The 15718-nt window shown below is 37.6% G+C and overlaps 1 protein-coding gene across 1 annotated transcript in view; it reads left to right on the plus strand.

The window, feature by feature from the left end:
• The window catches only part of LOC122797014 (synaptonemal complex protein 2-like), a 1143152-nt gene that overhangs the window by 567536 nt on the left and 559898 nt on the right, over nt 1–15718 (plus strand). Inside the window, exons 13-14 of the mRNA XM_044065784.1 lie at nt 6968–7121; nt 7426–7478. Coding sequence (XP_043921719.1) covers nt 6968–7121; nt 7426–7478 — 207 coding nt within the window. The remainder of the gene's footprint in view (nt 1–6967; nt 7122–7425; nt 7479–15718) is intronic.

Below are 15718 nucleotides of genomic sequence, written 5' to 3' on the forward strand. Positions count from 1 at the left end.
TGCTACCTTTTTCAGCCTTGTACCACTAAAAATGTCTAAGTTCGAACAAGTAAACTACAATGTTAAGTTTAAGTATGTATGTATTCCAAGTATGCATATAATCCTATAATTCTGTACTGGTATCTATATGTGACTGTATAAAACTGCTACTGTTTAACTCTTATGTAACTATCCACATGTGGAGCTTTTCTCCCAGGGCCTCCACTGAAAATGGACCTCTGTCCAATCGGACTATCCCGGTTAACAAATGTAAAATATATATGTGTATGTATATATATATATATATATATATATATATGTGTGTGTATGTATATATTTTATATATATATATATATATATATATATATATATATATATAGATATATATATATATATATATATATATATATATATATATATATATAAGGATCCTAGGAAGTTACTAGGCTATTAGCCCTGAGGCCCTTATAAGCCTAGCCAAGAGTTTAGCTCATGTTTACAGAAATCAGCACCTGATGCCCTCTGTCCAGCAGGGACATGGGTGAAATCCCAGGGATATATATATATATGTATATGTATATGTATATATATATATATATATGTAATGATAGACTTTCCGGAAAAGGGGGTGGGGTAGCATTACTTTATAAAAACAACCTAAAGGTTACAAGTATTGACCCGCCTATACTCCCCCTAATGCCCTCAGAACTACTAACTAGCCAAACTTGAACTAACCGACAAAAAATCCATAAATGTTATAATAGGATACATACCACCAGGTACTAACATCCACACCCTGGAAGCCCTTTTACATTGTGCAAATAAAAACCTATCCCAAGAAACAATTATCCTAGGTGACTTTAACATAGACTGGCATACATGCTCTACCTCCAACTCCTCCAACTTCATAAATCTGTATAATTTCTCCCAAATCATTAACTCCAGTACAAGGCTAGGTAATAATAAAAACAAAGTCTCCTAGACTGGACCCTAATAAACAATGCCAATACATTCTATCAAGCAGGTGTCCTACCAGACAACCTCAGTGACCACCAGCCCACCATCCTACTAAAACTCAAATCCCAACTCCTAACTACCAACCCTGACCATTAGAAACAAAAGAAACTTTGGCATAAACTTCAAACTTTAACTACAATACCAAAATTGGAATCTTCTAAAGACCCTCCCAGTAGACAAAGCAGTTGAGCTATTTTAACATTACCTTCCTAAACATCTTAAACACCCATGCCCCACCTCGCACAAGCAAACAAAAAGTTAAAATAGCCCCCTGGATCACAAATACCACTAGCACCATGATAGCCCAAAGAAATAGAGCCTGGCAGCAATGGAGAGCAAATAAAACCATAGCAACCAAACAAGAATTCCAAAAACTCAAACAAAACAAAAAAAATATTTTCTCAATTTGCAAAATAGACACCAAAACAACCCCCAAAAACTCTGGGCAGGACTAAATACATTACTCCACCCCGGCAGACTGAGTACTCCCAACACCCGCCACTGTAAAGGATAGCATTAAAATTCCAGAAGCCTTTAACAGATTTTTCATAGTAACCATTTCAAAATTGGTTCATCAACAAACCACAAAACCTACTACTAGCAACCCCAAGTCTGCTACCAATATCAATACCACCTTCCAATTCAAACCTATTCCCACAGATTATATAAAAAGACTGTTAGGTAAACTCAAACCAACTAGCCTAGCTGCCAACAACATTCCAGCTGAATACCTTCAAATAGCTGCTAATGAAATAGCCCATCAAATATCAATTCTCCTGAACAGATCAGTAATAGAAAGCAAAATTCCAATAATTTGGAAAATAGCATATGTCACCCCACTACACAAAGGTGGGACCTGTACAGACCTTACCAACTATCGCCCTAATGCCATATTATCCCCACTTGCCAAAATATTAGAAAAATGTATTCACCAGCAACTTGTGGAATACCTACGAAAAAAAAAACTTCTCACACCTACCTAACACGGATTTAGACCAGCCCACAGTACAATTGCCATCCTCTCCTTCACCCATCTAATCAACCAGAACCAAAATCTAGGCAATCTAACAGCCATATTTTTAGACATATCAAAAGCCTTTGACATGGTCAACCATCCCAAACTTCTTGAGTCACTCTCCGACCTTGGACTAGCCGCTAACTCACATGCCTGGTTTCAAAATTACCTAATAGGTAGACAGCAAGCATTCAGGTGGGATAACAAACTATCCACACTGCTCCCTATTACAACTGGAGTCCCACAAGGATCAATTTTAGGCCCTCTGTTAGTTTCCATATTCATCAACGATCTGAATAAGATCACCCAAGATGCATCTGTCATACAATATGCTGACAACTCAACATTAGTCTGCTCAGCCACCAACCCCCTCACACTCCTATCCACTACCCAACAAGTCTTCAAAACCACTGAAGCTTGGTTTTTCAGTAAAAACTTGTTACTGAACCCACAAAAGACCAATCTACTAATCTGCAAAGCAAATAAATCCAACTTCGACACTGATACTTTTAGTATTACGTCTAGTGATGGCACCATTATCTCCCCAGACTCCCACACAAAACTACTGGGTGTTACAATTGACAACAAACTGAAGTTTGATCTGCACATAAATCAAACCATCAGAAACATACACAGAAAACATACCTAAGTGAACAAACTAAAATTACCATGGCTCAAACTCTGCTACTATCCATGCTTCTGTATGCTGCCCCCATCTTCACCAACCTATCCAAAACTGAAATTACAAAACTAGACACATGTTGCAATCAAATTGCCAGATTTGCCACAAATGCTCTCTACTGTTCCCATCATTGCCACTCACCATACCAACTAAAATGGCTTGAACTTCAAAATCTCATTACATACCACAAACTAGTTTTCGCTAAAAAACTCTTATTATATCCAGACAAAATACCAACACTGTCTAATTTACTTAAAGTACATGAAAACCCAAGACAACTACGCTCTAGTGACAGGACCTTAATCAAAATCACCAGATCCAACAACTCAGCAGGAGACTCCCTATTTCCTAACTACATAGGCAGAATCTGGAACTCACTGCCCCCTAATATTACCTCAGCAAATTCTGTCATTAAGTTTAAACAGCTACTAAAGGAACACCTACTTACCCAATAGGCAGTGCTCATGCCTTCCCCCAGGTTGACCCCCTACACCTACTTTTCCCTCAGGACTTTCTCTATCAACCTCCACGTACTAATTTACTGCAGATACTACTATTCTTAATATGCAAACCTCACAACTAGCAGTTCTCCTATATTCTTGCAAACTCTATGGGAAAATTATCCATACTCTCAAAAATTCAAGTAGAAGTTACTGGTCATACAACTAATGTGTCTTGCTACTACCATTTGCAGCTATAATATGTTTTTGCCCAAGTACCTCTAAAATGTGCAGTCAAAACATTTTTTTTCTCTTTGTACTTCTAAAATGTAATGAATTGTACTTGGTCTCTGTTTATGTGAAATGACACTGTATGTGCTTACTTGCCTTTGTATGCCTTTGTATATTTACAAACTCTGGAGCTTTTCTCCCAGGGCCTCCACTGATAATGAGCATTTATCCAGTTGGATTCTCCCGGTCAACAAATGTAAAATAAAATAAATAAATAAATTTTAGAATCACAAGTGCTACAAGTTCTCATATAAAATAGTACATGTTTGACTTGATTTTTTTTTAATTGTTCTAAGAGTAATCCGGTTTTATCAGTGTGGCAATATTTTATTTTTATTTTGTAAATTCCAGAGACAAATTGTGGATTCAAAAACAATTGGCACTGTGCATTACATGAATTATTGCAGGGAATAGTGACACACAAGTTAGGGCTTATTCAGAGACGTAGCATGTTCAATCTACCTGGGAAAAAAGCCTGGTCAATATCATTTGCAGATGACCACATAATGATATGCAAATAACATTATAGACATGAAAGTAACTAGAATGAGGTATTCAAACATGGCAGAATGATTCATAAACATGTGTATAGCATGATTAGCCTATTCTGTCAGCAGCTCACCAGTTGTCTGCTTTACCTTGACATTTATGTGGAAGGCTTCTACAAAACTGCAAATAGAGGCATACTACATGCATCTTAACTACTCAGTATCTCTGTTAATAATTGCTTGTCTAGCACCCACTGGTCATTTTTGTAATTACTTTCCTACAGATAGATGACCGCAGACATCTCAGCAGCTGTGACCCTCTTTGCAAGGATTCCAAATGGCTAAATTTGTGGGGAAGAAAGATCTCTACAGCTTTAGTTCTTTGTATCTGCATTATACATCACAATAAACACTGAGTAGATTCCAGGGCAACATCAGATGATATAGTGGAAATGTATGGAAAATCCTAACTTGGATCTGAAATCTAAACTCTTCAGTAACCTGGATGACTACACTAAGGCCAACACTCACAGCAGACCAACTGGCCAAAACTGTTGCTTTTGGACAGTGCTTTGGAGTTGCATTTGTCAACTTGTTTAAAGCCTACAGAATGAAGTTCAGTAGACCTTCAAATATGATCCCAGTTTTATTTCTCTTTTCATTGGAGACCCAGGGATAAAAGCTCCAGTGGCAATTGTAAACAATGACGCATGTGAGTGTCTGTGTGTGTGTATAGGATAAAAGGAAGTTACTAGGCTACTGGCCCTTATAAGCCTAGCCAAGAATTTAGCCCATGTATAGACAAATCAGCACCAGATGCCCCTGTCCAGCAGGGACACTGGTGGAATCCCAGGGATGCACTTTCTATTTCCCATTCAGTTATCCAGGTTGCACTTAAAAAGGGGTAAAGAGGCATTCTGCTTGACATGAAGAAGGAGTCTATTCCACATATGGGGGAGCCTCTGGGGCAAAAATGTGTCCTGCCAACAAGTCCTATTGATGTCACAGACCAGGCTGCCATGTGTGCGGGTTAGTCGAGTGGAGCTTGACTTGCAGGTATGCAGCAGTCCCATCAAGGCGGGGTCCGAGATCTCCTTGTATGCCAGAGGTCACCTCTGAGGAGTCTGTATGAAACAGAGTAGAGGGATAGAGCTTTTAGCCCATCTGTGTATGGAAGATTTTTGAGGCCCTGGATTCTCCTGGTTAGGAATCTCTGTGGTCTCTCCAGCTGCTGCATTTGCTTTGTGAGGTACCTGCTGAATGGGGCATTGTACTCAATAATGGGGCCTTATAAAGGAAGAATACAGGGATGTTATGACCTCCTTGTTCCTAGATGAGATATCCTTACTTATGAGGTGTGCCATGTAGAAAGCTTTCCATACAATGGAAGCAACATGGTGGTCAAAATTCAGGTTAATCCATCATGACTGACTGCATGCTTAGGATGTTGTTATTAATGTGATAATTTGTGGGGACATCATTTTCCTCAAAGGGAGTGATGATGCATTTTTTGTATTCAGCTTGAGACCATGTTTCTGGCACCAGTCATTTGTTTGGATGAGACACTCTTGGAGAATATCCACGTCCCTAGGGGAATTGAAGACAGCATCTGTCTTGCAGTCATCTGCAAACTTGGTCAGCCATAGCCTACTGGTTTTGGCCTGCACCTCAGAAAAGTATATACCAAATAGCAGGGGCCCCAAGACCAAACCCTGGGGTACGCCACACGATACTGGTCTACTGCTTGAGGTGGTTTCCCCTATTCTGACCAGGTGGGTTCTGTCAGTGAGCCAGTTAGCTACCCATCTTGTAACATATGGAATGATGCCTAGTTGAGAGAGTTTATCTAATTATTCCCGAGATGACATGACTGCCATATATATATATATATATATATATATATATATATATATAGGTTACTGCATAGATTTTGTACTAATGTAAATTGCTCTGGACTCTGTAACACATTCAAAGATATGTCGGGTCTATATTACAACGTCGAACTAAAACAAGGTTGAACATTGTAATATCGAACCCTAAAGTCTGAAAGTGGAAAATAGCGAAGCCATGGCACATTGACTTTTTTCCCAGGGAGGAAAAAGTCAGTGGGCTGTTTTCGGGGCTTTGCTATTTCCTCTACTGTGGTGCAATCTCGGAGTTGGTATATTTAAATAGGGGGTGTGTGGGAGGCACAGCCCCCCACTTCAGTTTAAGGTTGTTTGTTTTTTTTTTTTTTGTTTTTTTTTTGTCACAGAACAGCGATTTTTTTTTTCCCCTGGGGAAAAAAATCAATATTCTGTGCTTTTGGTTTTGTTGGGTTTTGGACATAAGGGTTCGATATTACAACAATCTAACTTTTGTAAGTTCGACATTGCGATATAGACCTGATATGTGTACACAGCTGTTAGTAGCACCTTTTAGGCTGACCACATGGTGCAGAGGAATGGAACCGTAACTGTGATATAGGCCACCTAGGTTCTGTTAGTGGTACCAATCCCTGAAGTGTTGGCCTGGGGTAGATAGCAAATGAGTATACATTTTTCCAGCTTATTTATTCCAGGGAACAGGTGGGGGCTTTCAGCTTAGCAGTACAAGTCATTGGTGAAGACTGAGGGGGCTCTATTATGGCAACATGGCATGCACTTTGGGTATTGGGCCAGACAATGGTTAGGACAGAAAAAGAAAAAATGTACAGTTGTTAGGTGGTACTATACCAAGCTTCTCAGGTAACCTTTCCATCCACTCCGCACTGCTTAACTAAGCAGGTACAAGGGGTATTTGAATGAAAAATCAAGGAAGGTCTTCAGGGACATGACTGATAACAGATGCGTTGGTGCAAAAAAATCAGACCTAGGAAAAATTCTGGTTCTACAAGGTCCAGATACTTTAGGTCCATTTGCATAAGTGTTTTTACGGTAGAGAATATGTTCACTATTTATCATAGGTAGATAGTTTAAATTTTTCAGTAGTAATACATTATTCTTTTTCAGCATGGTATCATAACTTTTAACTAGCTTCTTATATATAGCCATCATATACACACTTTTAATTTTAGTCCCGCAGTTCCAAAAAACACCTGTTCTCTGAATCAAGCAATGAAGCTTCAAGTGGAAGTGAAAAGAGTTGGATTTCAGAAAATCAGAAGAAAACATCTTCCAGAATTCTGGACTATAGTAGAAGCAAACCAAAACCCAAGTCTAAATTGAAAGGTAACATTTACTATGACTGAACTATTATGAAGTCAAAATGTTGTGCATCTGGATGCATATCTATGTAAACTGGTATTGCCTGAGTTTTGAGAACATATACTCTCTCTCTAATTCAGAAAACACTAAGCATAAAGTTTTTAAACTTCCAGCAGAACAGTTTGCTGCAAAAAAGATTATGCTGCATCAAAATGTGAATAATATAACTTGCAGTTTCCTACATATATAAATGTATATTAGCATGAAAATATCAAAGAATTTAGCATAGATGTCTGATTTTATTTATTCATTATCATTTGTTCCCTAGTTTTACCATTATCTTCAGGCAACAGTACCGATGAAGAAAAAAGCAGTAAATTGGTAAGTAAAACTTTAGCAAGCTATTTTATCCTGAGACAAATGCCTGGATAGCATGCATTACATAATGGTCCACATACCTGAGACATGTCAATGAAAAACATCCTTCTGAAATGAGTGTATTTAATGCCAATAGTGTGCGTCTGCGTTATTGATATCTATATATCTCACTATATATAAATGTATGTGTATATTGTTTGTGTTTGTGTCTTTTGGCTTTTCCCGTTTAGATGTCGCCACAGCGGAACTCCGGTCCGCTAATGATTGGCAGTAGATTTTTACGTGCTGGCTTGCCGGGCCTAACACACAACCTTCAACGAAGGAACGCCCATTCACACATGTCGCCACACAGAAGACGCTCTAACTGAGAATCGAACGGGCAGCGTCTAACTGTGAGGTGACAATGCTACTGCATATATATATATATATATATATATATATATATATATATATATATGTATACATATATATATATATATATATAAAATGGGTCCCTATTGCATCACAATTACAGAACTTCAAACTGTATATGGTCAAGACCATATATATGACTGAAGTTCTGTAACTTTGAAAACTAAAAAATAAATAAAAAAATAGCAAAAATCTATATTTTGCAGGAGGCTAGGCCCCCCATCGGGTCTGTCTTAGATCAGATAAATGGCATTACAGAGAATACCATTTCGCTGACACATATAGATCGAAATCCTTAAACAGCGAAGGCTCAGGTTAGTGATTTTTTTTCCAGGGAAAAAAGTTTGCTTGGCCTGAGCCATGCATTACCCTTTACCCAACTGTAGTGTGATCTTGGAATTAGTATATTTAATTAGGGTGGTGTTGGGAGCACAGCCCCCCACTTTGTTTGAAGTGGTGTGTTTGTGTTTTGAGGGCAAGCAGTTTCTTTCTCAGGGAAAGAAATCACTGTTTTGAACGTTTGCGGTTTAATAAGGTCGATGATTACATGTCGATGAAGAGGTGTTCGATGGAATGCCTCTTCGAACATTTAATATAGTCCCCCCCCACCCCCACCCACAGCTATTTATGTATACCAACTCCATGATTGCACTACAGTGGGGAAATGGTAAATTGCCAATCCCTACTGTATTGTGATCTCCATAGAAAATAACTGTTTGGAAAGTCTGTGTTATGGCCTCGATGTAAAGTTCAAGTTTTCAAATAGTCCATCTTCTGAAGGTGACCCACACACACACACACACACACACACACACACACACACACACACTCACACACACACACTCACACACACACTCACACACACACACTCACACACACACACTCACACACACACACTCACACACACTCACACACACTCACACACACACACACACACACACACACACACACACACACACACACACACGCACACACACACACACATACATACATATGTAGATAGTGTAAACAGCAACATGCATGTAACTACCTATACTGGCTGCTAATCTTTCAATGCAATAAACTGAATAACAGTGCAAATGCAGTGTTATTTTTTGTTTTTGATTGAGTAGATGAGTGTGTAAATAATGTGTGTATGTGAATGGACATGTTTGTGAATGTGTATTTATAAATATTGAACATTGCTCTTGGTGAGGAGATGTAAATGCAGTGACAGTAAGTGGGAGTGAAAGGTAATGCCAAACCTCTGGCCCAGTGAAAGGTAATGCCAAACCTCTGGCCCAGTGAAAGGTAATGCCAAACCTCTGGCCCAAGAAAGCACCAAGGTACCATCCATGTTGACACAATAAAGATTAAATACAGAGACGTCAAAACTAGTACAAATTTAAGTAAAGGTTGAGGCAGTGGCTTATTCAACACGACATTAATCAATAAAAAGTTAAGCACTTTCATGCTGTCCAGTGCAGGGACTTTATCAGAACTAGAAAACTATTACCATCTTCTGGTGTATATAGTGCATACAATTAAAAATCACATGACATCTAAATATATAGGATATTAAGCACAAGTTAAAGTTAATTTACATTGTATACAAGACTAGTGCTATTAAAGCCACCTAGTTTGTTACTACCACTGAACTAACTATTAAAAAGCAAGGCAGAATAAAGCAAGATTGTCTCTAGTGAATGAGTATGTAAATTAAAAATGTTAGATAGATAGATAGATTCATACTAGGCTAACTGCCCTTGCGAGCCATTTTAAGCCTAGCCAATTATCCCTCATGAGACTCCAACCCTGCACCTTGTGTTTGTAAGGCAAACACCTTAACCATTAGGCCACCCTCCCAAGGGGTAGATGTTAATAATGCAACTACAGACATTTAAAGCTTGGCTGCCCTTAATTTAAGAGCACTGCTAAGAGACCCCATATCATTCAAGCCTGGAGGGTTACTTGCATCAAATCTTATTTGCCACATAAGTTCATGAAACTCAAGTTTATTTTCCCATATGCCACCCCTAGAGTTATAGGGGAACTTGCTCTAAAATAAAAAAGAAAAACTTTTTTCATTGGCTACACAATTCAGGGTATGTTTAAAATGAACATTGTTATCATTACAATTTTTTAAATCATAATAGTGCTCATATATATGCTGCTTTACGGTACATTTGGTTTTACCAATGTAAAATGAATACTATAATATAAACATACCCTGAATTGTGAAGCCAACAAAAAGTTTTTGTTTATTTTAGAGCAAGTTTCCTTTAACCCTAGGGGTAGTGCATGGGAAAATAAACTTGAGTTTCGTGAACTTGTATGGCAAATAACACTTGGATGCAAGTAACCCTCCAGGCTTGAATGATGGTGTCCCTTAGTAGTGTTCTTAAATTAAGGGCAGTCAAGCTTTAAATTCCTGTATTTGCATTATTAACATTTTCAATCAGTATTTTAATTTATATACTCGTTTTCACTAGAGACAAATAGTAGCTTGCATTACTCTACATTGCTTTTTAATAGTTTAGTAGTAACATACTAGATGATTTTAAAAACATTCATGCATACAATGTAATTTAACTTTAACTTGTATTTAATATCCTTTCAATTTAGATGTCATATGATTTTTAATTGTATGCACTAAATAAAGGAGAAGATGGTAACAGTTTTCTAGTTCTTATGAAGTACCTGTATTGAACGGGACCAAAGTGCTTAACTTTTTTGTAATTAAAATCAGGTTGTTTTTAAAGCCGCTGCCTCAACCTTACTTAAATTTGTACCAGTTGAAGTCTATATATTTAAGTTTACTGTGTGAACGTGATGGTGCCTTGGTGTTTTCTTGGGTTATTTCTTTTTCACTGAGGCTTAATCTCTCATTCTCCATTATTAATGCCAAACTTTTGGATATACTGCTACACCAGTAGATGATTGATTTTGCGCTACACATTTTTACCATTATTCATCACCACAACCAGCTACCCATCATTCAGTATATGTATGGATTGAACAACACACTTCTACCTGTTTATTTATTGGGTTTACAACTCTCATGTGAAAGAGTAAAAGGAAAATTCAATGAAAGGCTTATCTGTCAACATTCTGTTCAATGATCCACAGTACTGCTCAGTCTACACTTTCAAAAAATGATTTATTTAATATTTGTTGTCTGGGAAACTCTGACTAGGACAAAGCCTATTTTCAGAGGAGGTCCAAGAAGAAATGCTCCAGATGCATGTCTTTCAAAGGTGGGAGGAAACTGGAGTACCTGGAGGAAACCCAAGCGAATGCAGGGAGGACATGCAGACCTGCACAAAAGTCACCCCAGTCGAGAACTGAACCAGGGAACCTCTTACTGTGAAGCAACCATTAACTGCTGCACCACTGCATCGCCCATGATGTACATGAATTACAAAATTATGTATTATCCTTACAGCTGCTGTGCAAATAATCACAGAAAGCTTTCTTTTCTTTTTTACCGATTTCAGTTAAATATGTGTGATCAATAAAACAATACTCATTTCATGCATGAATGATATTCCTAATTTAAGTATGTGGAGTTCATTTGCATTTTTGATCACAGCAACAAGAATGCTGATTCACTTGTACCAACTATGAAAAAGAGGGAAGAGACTAGGTATGAATTCAAAGAAAGAATATTATTTAATGTGGACTTCACCGAGAGTGCCTAGAACAATACAGACAAAAAGGGTATGATCTCGGATAATATGGTTTGTTTTATGTTAATGCATAACTTAAGTCTGCATTCACTTGGGGTATGTATACAAGTACTAGGAAACATCTTTATTGCATTATTTTTTTAACTTTACAGAACAAATGGAGACAAGTTCATTTTAAAACATATTAGTTAACCAGCATTAAGCAACTACTATAACTACAATACTAAGAGACAGAGGACTTGAGGGTTCAATTCTGCTTGCTGAAATATTTTGCAGACTGGGAACATACACAAGTGATTTCCAATTTTGACAATAGAAAAAACAATGTAAGGGTGTCTGTGCATCAGGTGCCAGTTTCAACACACTGAACATTAACACAATGAAAATGAATGTGATAAATGGCAACAGAAGCTCAGAATTAGGAATGTTGTGAGCTATACTGTAGTCAGTTACTGGGCTTATAAATAATGACTAAATAATTAAGGGTGCTCTAGAGCACTTCTGCTTTTAAGTCCCTGTAACGTAGTGGGACATGGATCCAAGTGCTGTAGTAGTTAAGATCCTGAAAAATGGAGTGTGTACCAGATAACCTGCCATCCTCGAGGAGGTTTGGTAAGTCTGCTTTTCAACCTTCTGCCCATTTACACTTTCGTAATGTTTCAGAATAAAGGCCATTCTTTATTAGAAACATCTAGTATATCTCAGGGCTTTGTATAGCACTTGGAAGCTCTAACTTTAGTAAAAATGGGTTTTGGTATTTTTGGTTGAGTATTGCAGGATGTCCACACAGAAAAATTCAGCTTTTTGAAGCATAAACTGCACAAACCACCTCATCATTGGACTTGTATTGTTTAGTGCTGATGTCAGGCATTTGTTCAGCTCACAGGAGGCAAGGCTTACGGCCTTAGAATAAAGGAACATCCATGCAGAGTAGGCCTGTTAACACCAGCTTTTCTGACACAATGGAACTGCTGGTGCCATTTCAAGACGCAAGTAAAACTGGCACTGAAAACTTTTGCACACAGTTGGACTTTTGCAAATCCATTCACTGCTTGAGATATGCATGTTACCATCCATTTCTCTGTGTTTGCAAAGAATCAGTGCCCCTGAATATGATCTGAAGGTGAAATGCAGACTAAACAGGAACTAAACACAGCACATATGTTTAGTAGAACATGTTTACCACAATACAGTGACGTACAACTTAAATAGTTATTGAACAAAAGTTACGGTGGGAGTCTGGTCTAAGCAAAAATCATTAGTGAGGAAAAAAAATCAGCCTTGCTTTTCTTTCTTTCATAGAAATATGTTGTACTCCAGACTTATTGTTCAAAGCTGAAAACAAGTTCACTGTTAACTGAGCAAGAATTGAGAGGTAATAACATGATCACATATGGGAGAAACGTACAGGGACAAAGCATGAGATATAATGTGTTAGCTCTAAATATCAACTCAAACACAAGTAGCTGTGCTGATGTATACTGTCCTCATTGCTTACCACTTGTTGCAGCACCTGTCCCAAAAATTATCAAATGCCAAGGTGTGAACAGTCCTATTAAATGCTACAGTTTTAAAATACAGACAAATTTATATATGTAGTTTAAAACCTGAGCATTATTCTAAAGATTGAGGTGCTGGGGTTATTAAAATGCCTTTAAGAAGTGTATATTAGAAATGGTCACTTTAATGTTATGCATATGCTACCTCACATAATGTATAGTATTGTTATGTACACTATAATGCATATGCTATCTCACAAAATGTATTGTAATGTGTATAGCTGTACATTGTAATATAATGCATATGCTGCATCATAGAATGTATGCTAGTGTATATATCTATACATCATGTACATGCGCATGTGTGTTTGTACTTTAAATATTAAATTTTCTAGTTGCATAGATCTGCATATAATATGGTATTTATTTATTTGTATTTGTTTACAGAGATGGTCCTCTGAGCCAAGGTGAGCCCATTTTGGTGGAGGCCAGGGGAGAAGAGCTCCAGGCAGAGAATAACTGTTAAACAATACAAACATAGAATCTTATGGAACAAGCATTATGCATAGCTATAGAATCATATGGGACATACATTCTAAAAGCATTATAAATACACCATTATACAATGACCCCCCCCCCATTAATATTCCAAAACGTGCATGCTGATTGGTCAGCGTGCACATTGTAAATCAGACTTATACTAATGGAAAAAGGTCTGGTCGCCCGGACTTTTTCCATTAGTATAAGTATTTTTTTTACAGCAACGGAGAACGCAAGATCTCTGTTGCTTTTTACACACTGTCTTACTATGTTAAAGGAGTTTAACATAGAGAGACAGCTTTAAAAAAAGTAACAGAGATCTTGCTTTCACAGTTGCTTTTTTTAAAGCTGTCTCGCTATGTTAAATGGGTTTAACATAGCAAGACAGCTTTAAAAAAAAGCAACAGAAATTCTCTGTTGCTTTTTTAAAGCTTTCTAGCTATGTTATTAAACTCCTTTAACATAGTGAGACACTTTGTAAAAAGCAATGGAGAGCTTGCTTTCTCCGTTGCTTTTTTTAAAGCTGTCTCACTATGTTAAACTCCTTTAACATAGCAAGACACTTTGTAAGAAGCAACGGAGATCTTGCTTTCTCCGTTGCTTCCACCCACAGCTCTGATGTACTGTGTAAGCATACGCATGCGCAGTACATCAGAACTGCCACAGAATACCAGACAGCTGCGGAAGGGCAGCAAGGAGGCATTATACAATGCCATTATTTAAGAAAAGTAATTTTTTTTTCTTAAATAATGTCATTGTACAATAGCAATAACCCACTTCTGGGTGTGGGTAATGCTGGATTTACCCAAGGTTGGTGTGGTTTGGTCATGACCACACCAACCGTGGGTAAATCCAGCATTACCCACACCCAGAAGTGGATTATTGCTATATAAAGCATTACTTTACATTTAGAACAGCAAAGTACAAATTCAGTGGTGCAATATACAATATAGTACTAAGAACACATTTACACACAGGTACATATTTCTTCTAGAAGACATTCAGAATGAGCATGTTATTCAAGTTAGAAGCTAATTTTTAAGAGTATTTTGAAGAAGATGCAGATGTTACAAACCTAGGAACAAGACTATAGTACAAAATAATAATAATACCTATTTGTTGACCAGGTAGGCTGACTTTGGACATACAGTCCCTTTTCAGGGGTGACCTGAGAACAGTGGCTAAGTGACTTGCTTAACCCTCTACACCATGTTCTCTCTATGTATCAAATGTATGTATGACCCCACTTTTTATCTCTGTATTGAAGGCCATATGTCAGTCACTGAGGGTTCATAGTAAAGCTTTTTATACACATGCACTGCAGTACAACATTCACCTCCAAATACATCTAATGATTGTATTGTACTCTTAGGAAGTCAAATGCAGGTCATTACTAAAAGTGACCCTATCATGTTGCCAGCTTCTGTACAGTAATTTTTATTCATGACATGTCTTTATGTATGCTGTAATGACAGTCTGACTGGTGCAGTTTGATGGTGCACTGCATTCCTCATCCCAAATGAGTTGTAATCCCTGCCATTACTGTAACTAGAGTATAATGCAAGATGCCAGGCTGTTAACTGTCAAATGCCTGTAAAACCCAGCAACACTCTACATGTGTATAAAAGGCAACACCCCTTTGAGAGTTCTTCATAACACTTTCTGGAGATTATACCTGGATACCAGGACACACACGACTTTGTCTTACTTATTTTATGCAGCTCACTGCTGAATTTGTCTCTGCATTGCTACTCTTGATATTGTGAATTTTGAGTGACATGTTCCAAAGGGATGATAAGGATATTGATATTTCTTGGAGACATAAACATTTTTTTTAATTATTGTGTATTTTAATGACATGCAGGACATTCCCCACCTTGAACAGAGAAGCGATATGCCCACCTCTTAACAAAACTGACTACAATACAGCATGCTAGACTTTTGCTGTGAAATGGTAGTGCAGAGGCATTATCTGAAATTTTTTTTGGCATTCTTACTAAAACTTTTTGGGAATTTATATATGAATACTATAGTACAAAATGCACCTAAGTTGATCGTTTTTGGCTTAAGAGGTTAGATATACCTTAGCAGTGAAGCTGACCCTGCCGTATTGACATCCAGGCAG

This window comes from Protopterus annectens, chromosome 3.part0 (assembly GCF_019279795.1).
Source record: "Protopterus annectens isolate FY-2018-M chromosome 3.part0, PAN1.0, whole genome shotgun sequence".
NCBI lineage: Eukaryota > Metazoa > Chordata > Ceratodontiformes > Protopteridae > Protopterus > Protopterus annectens.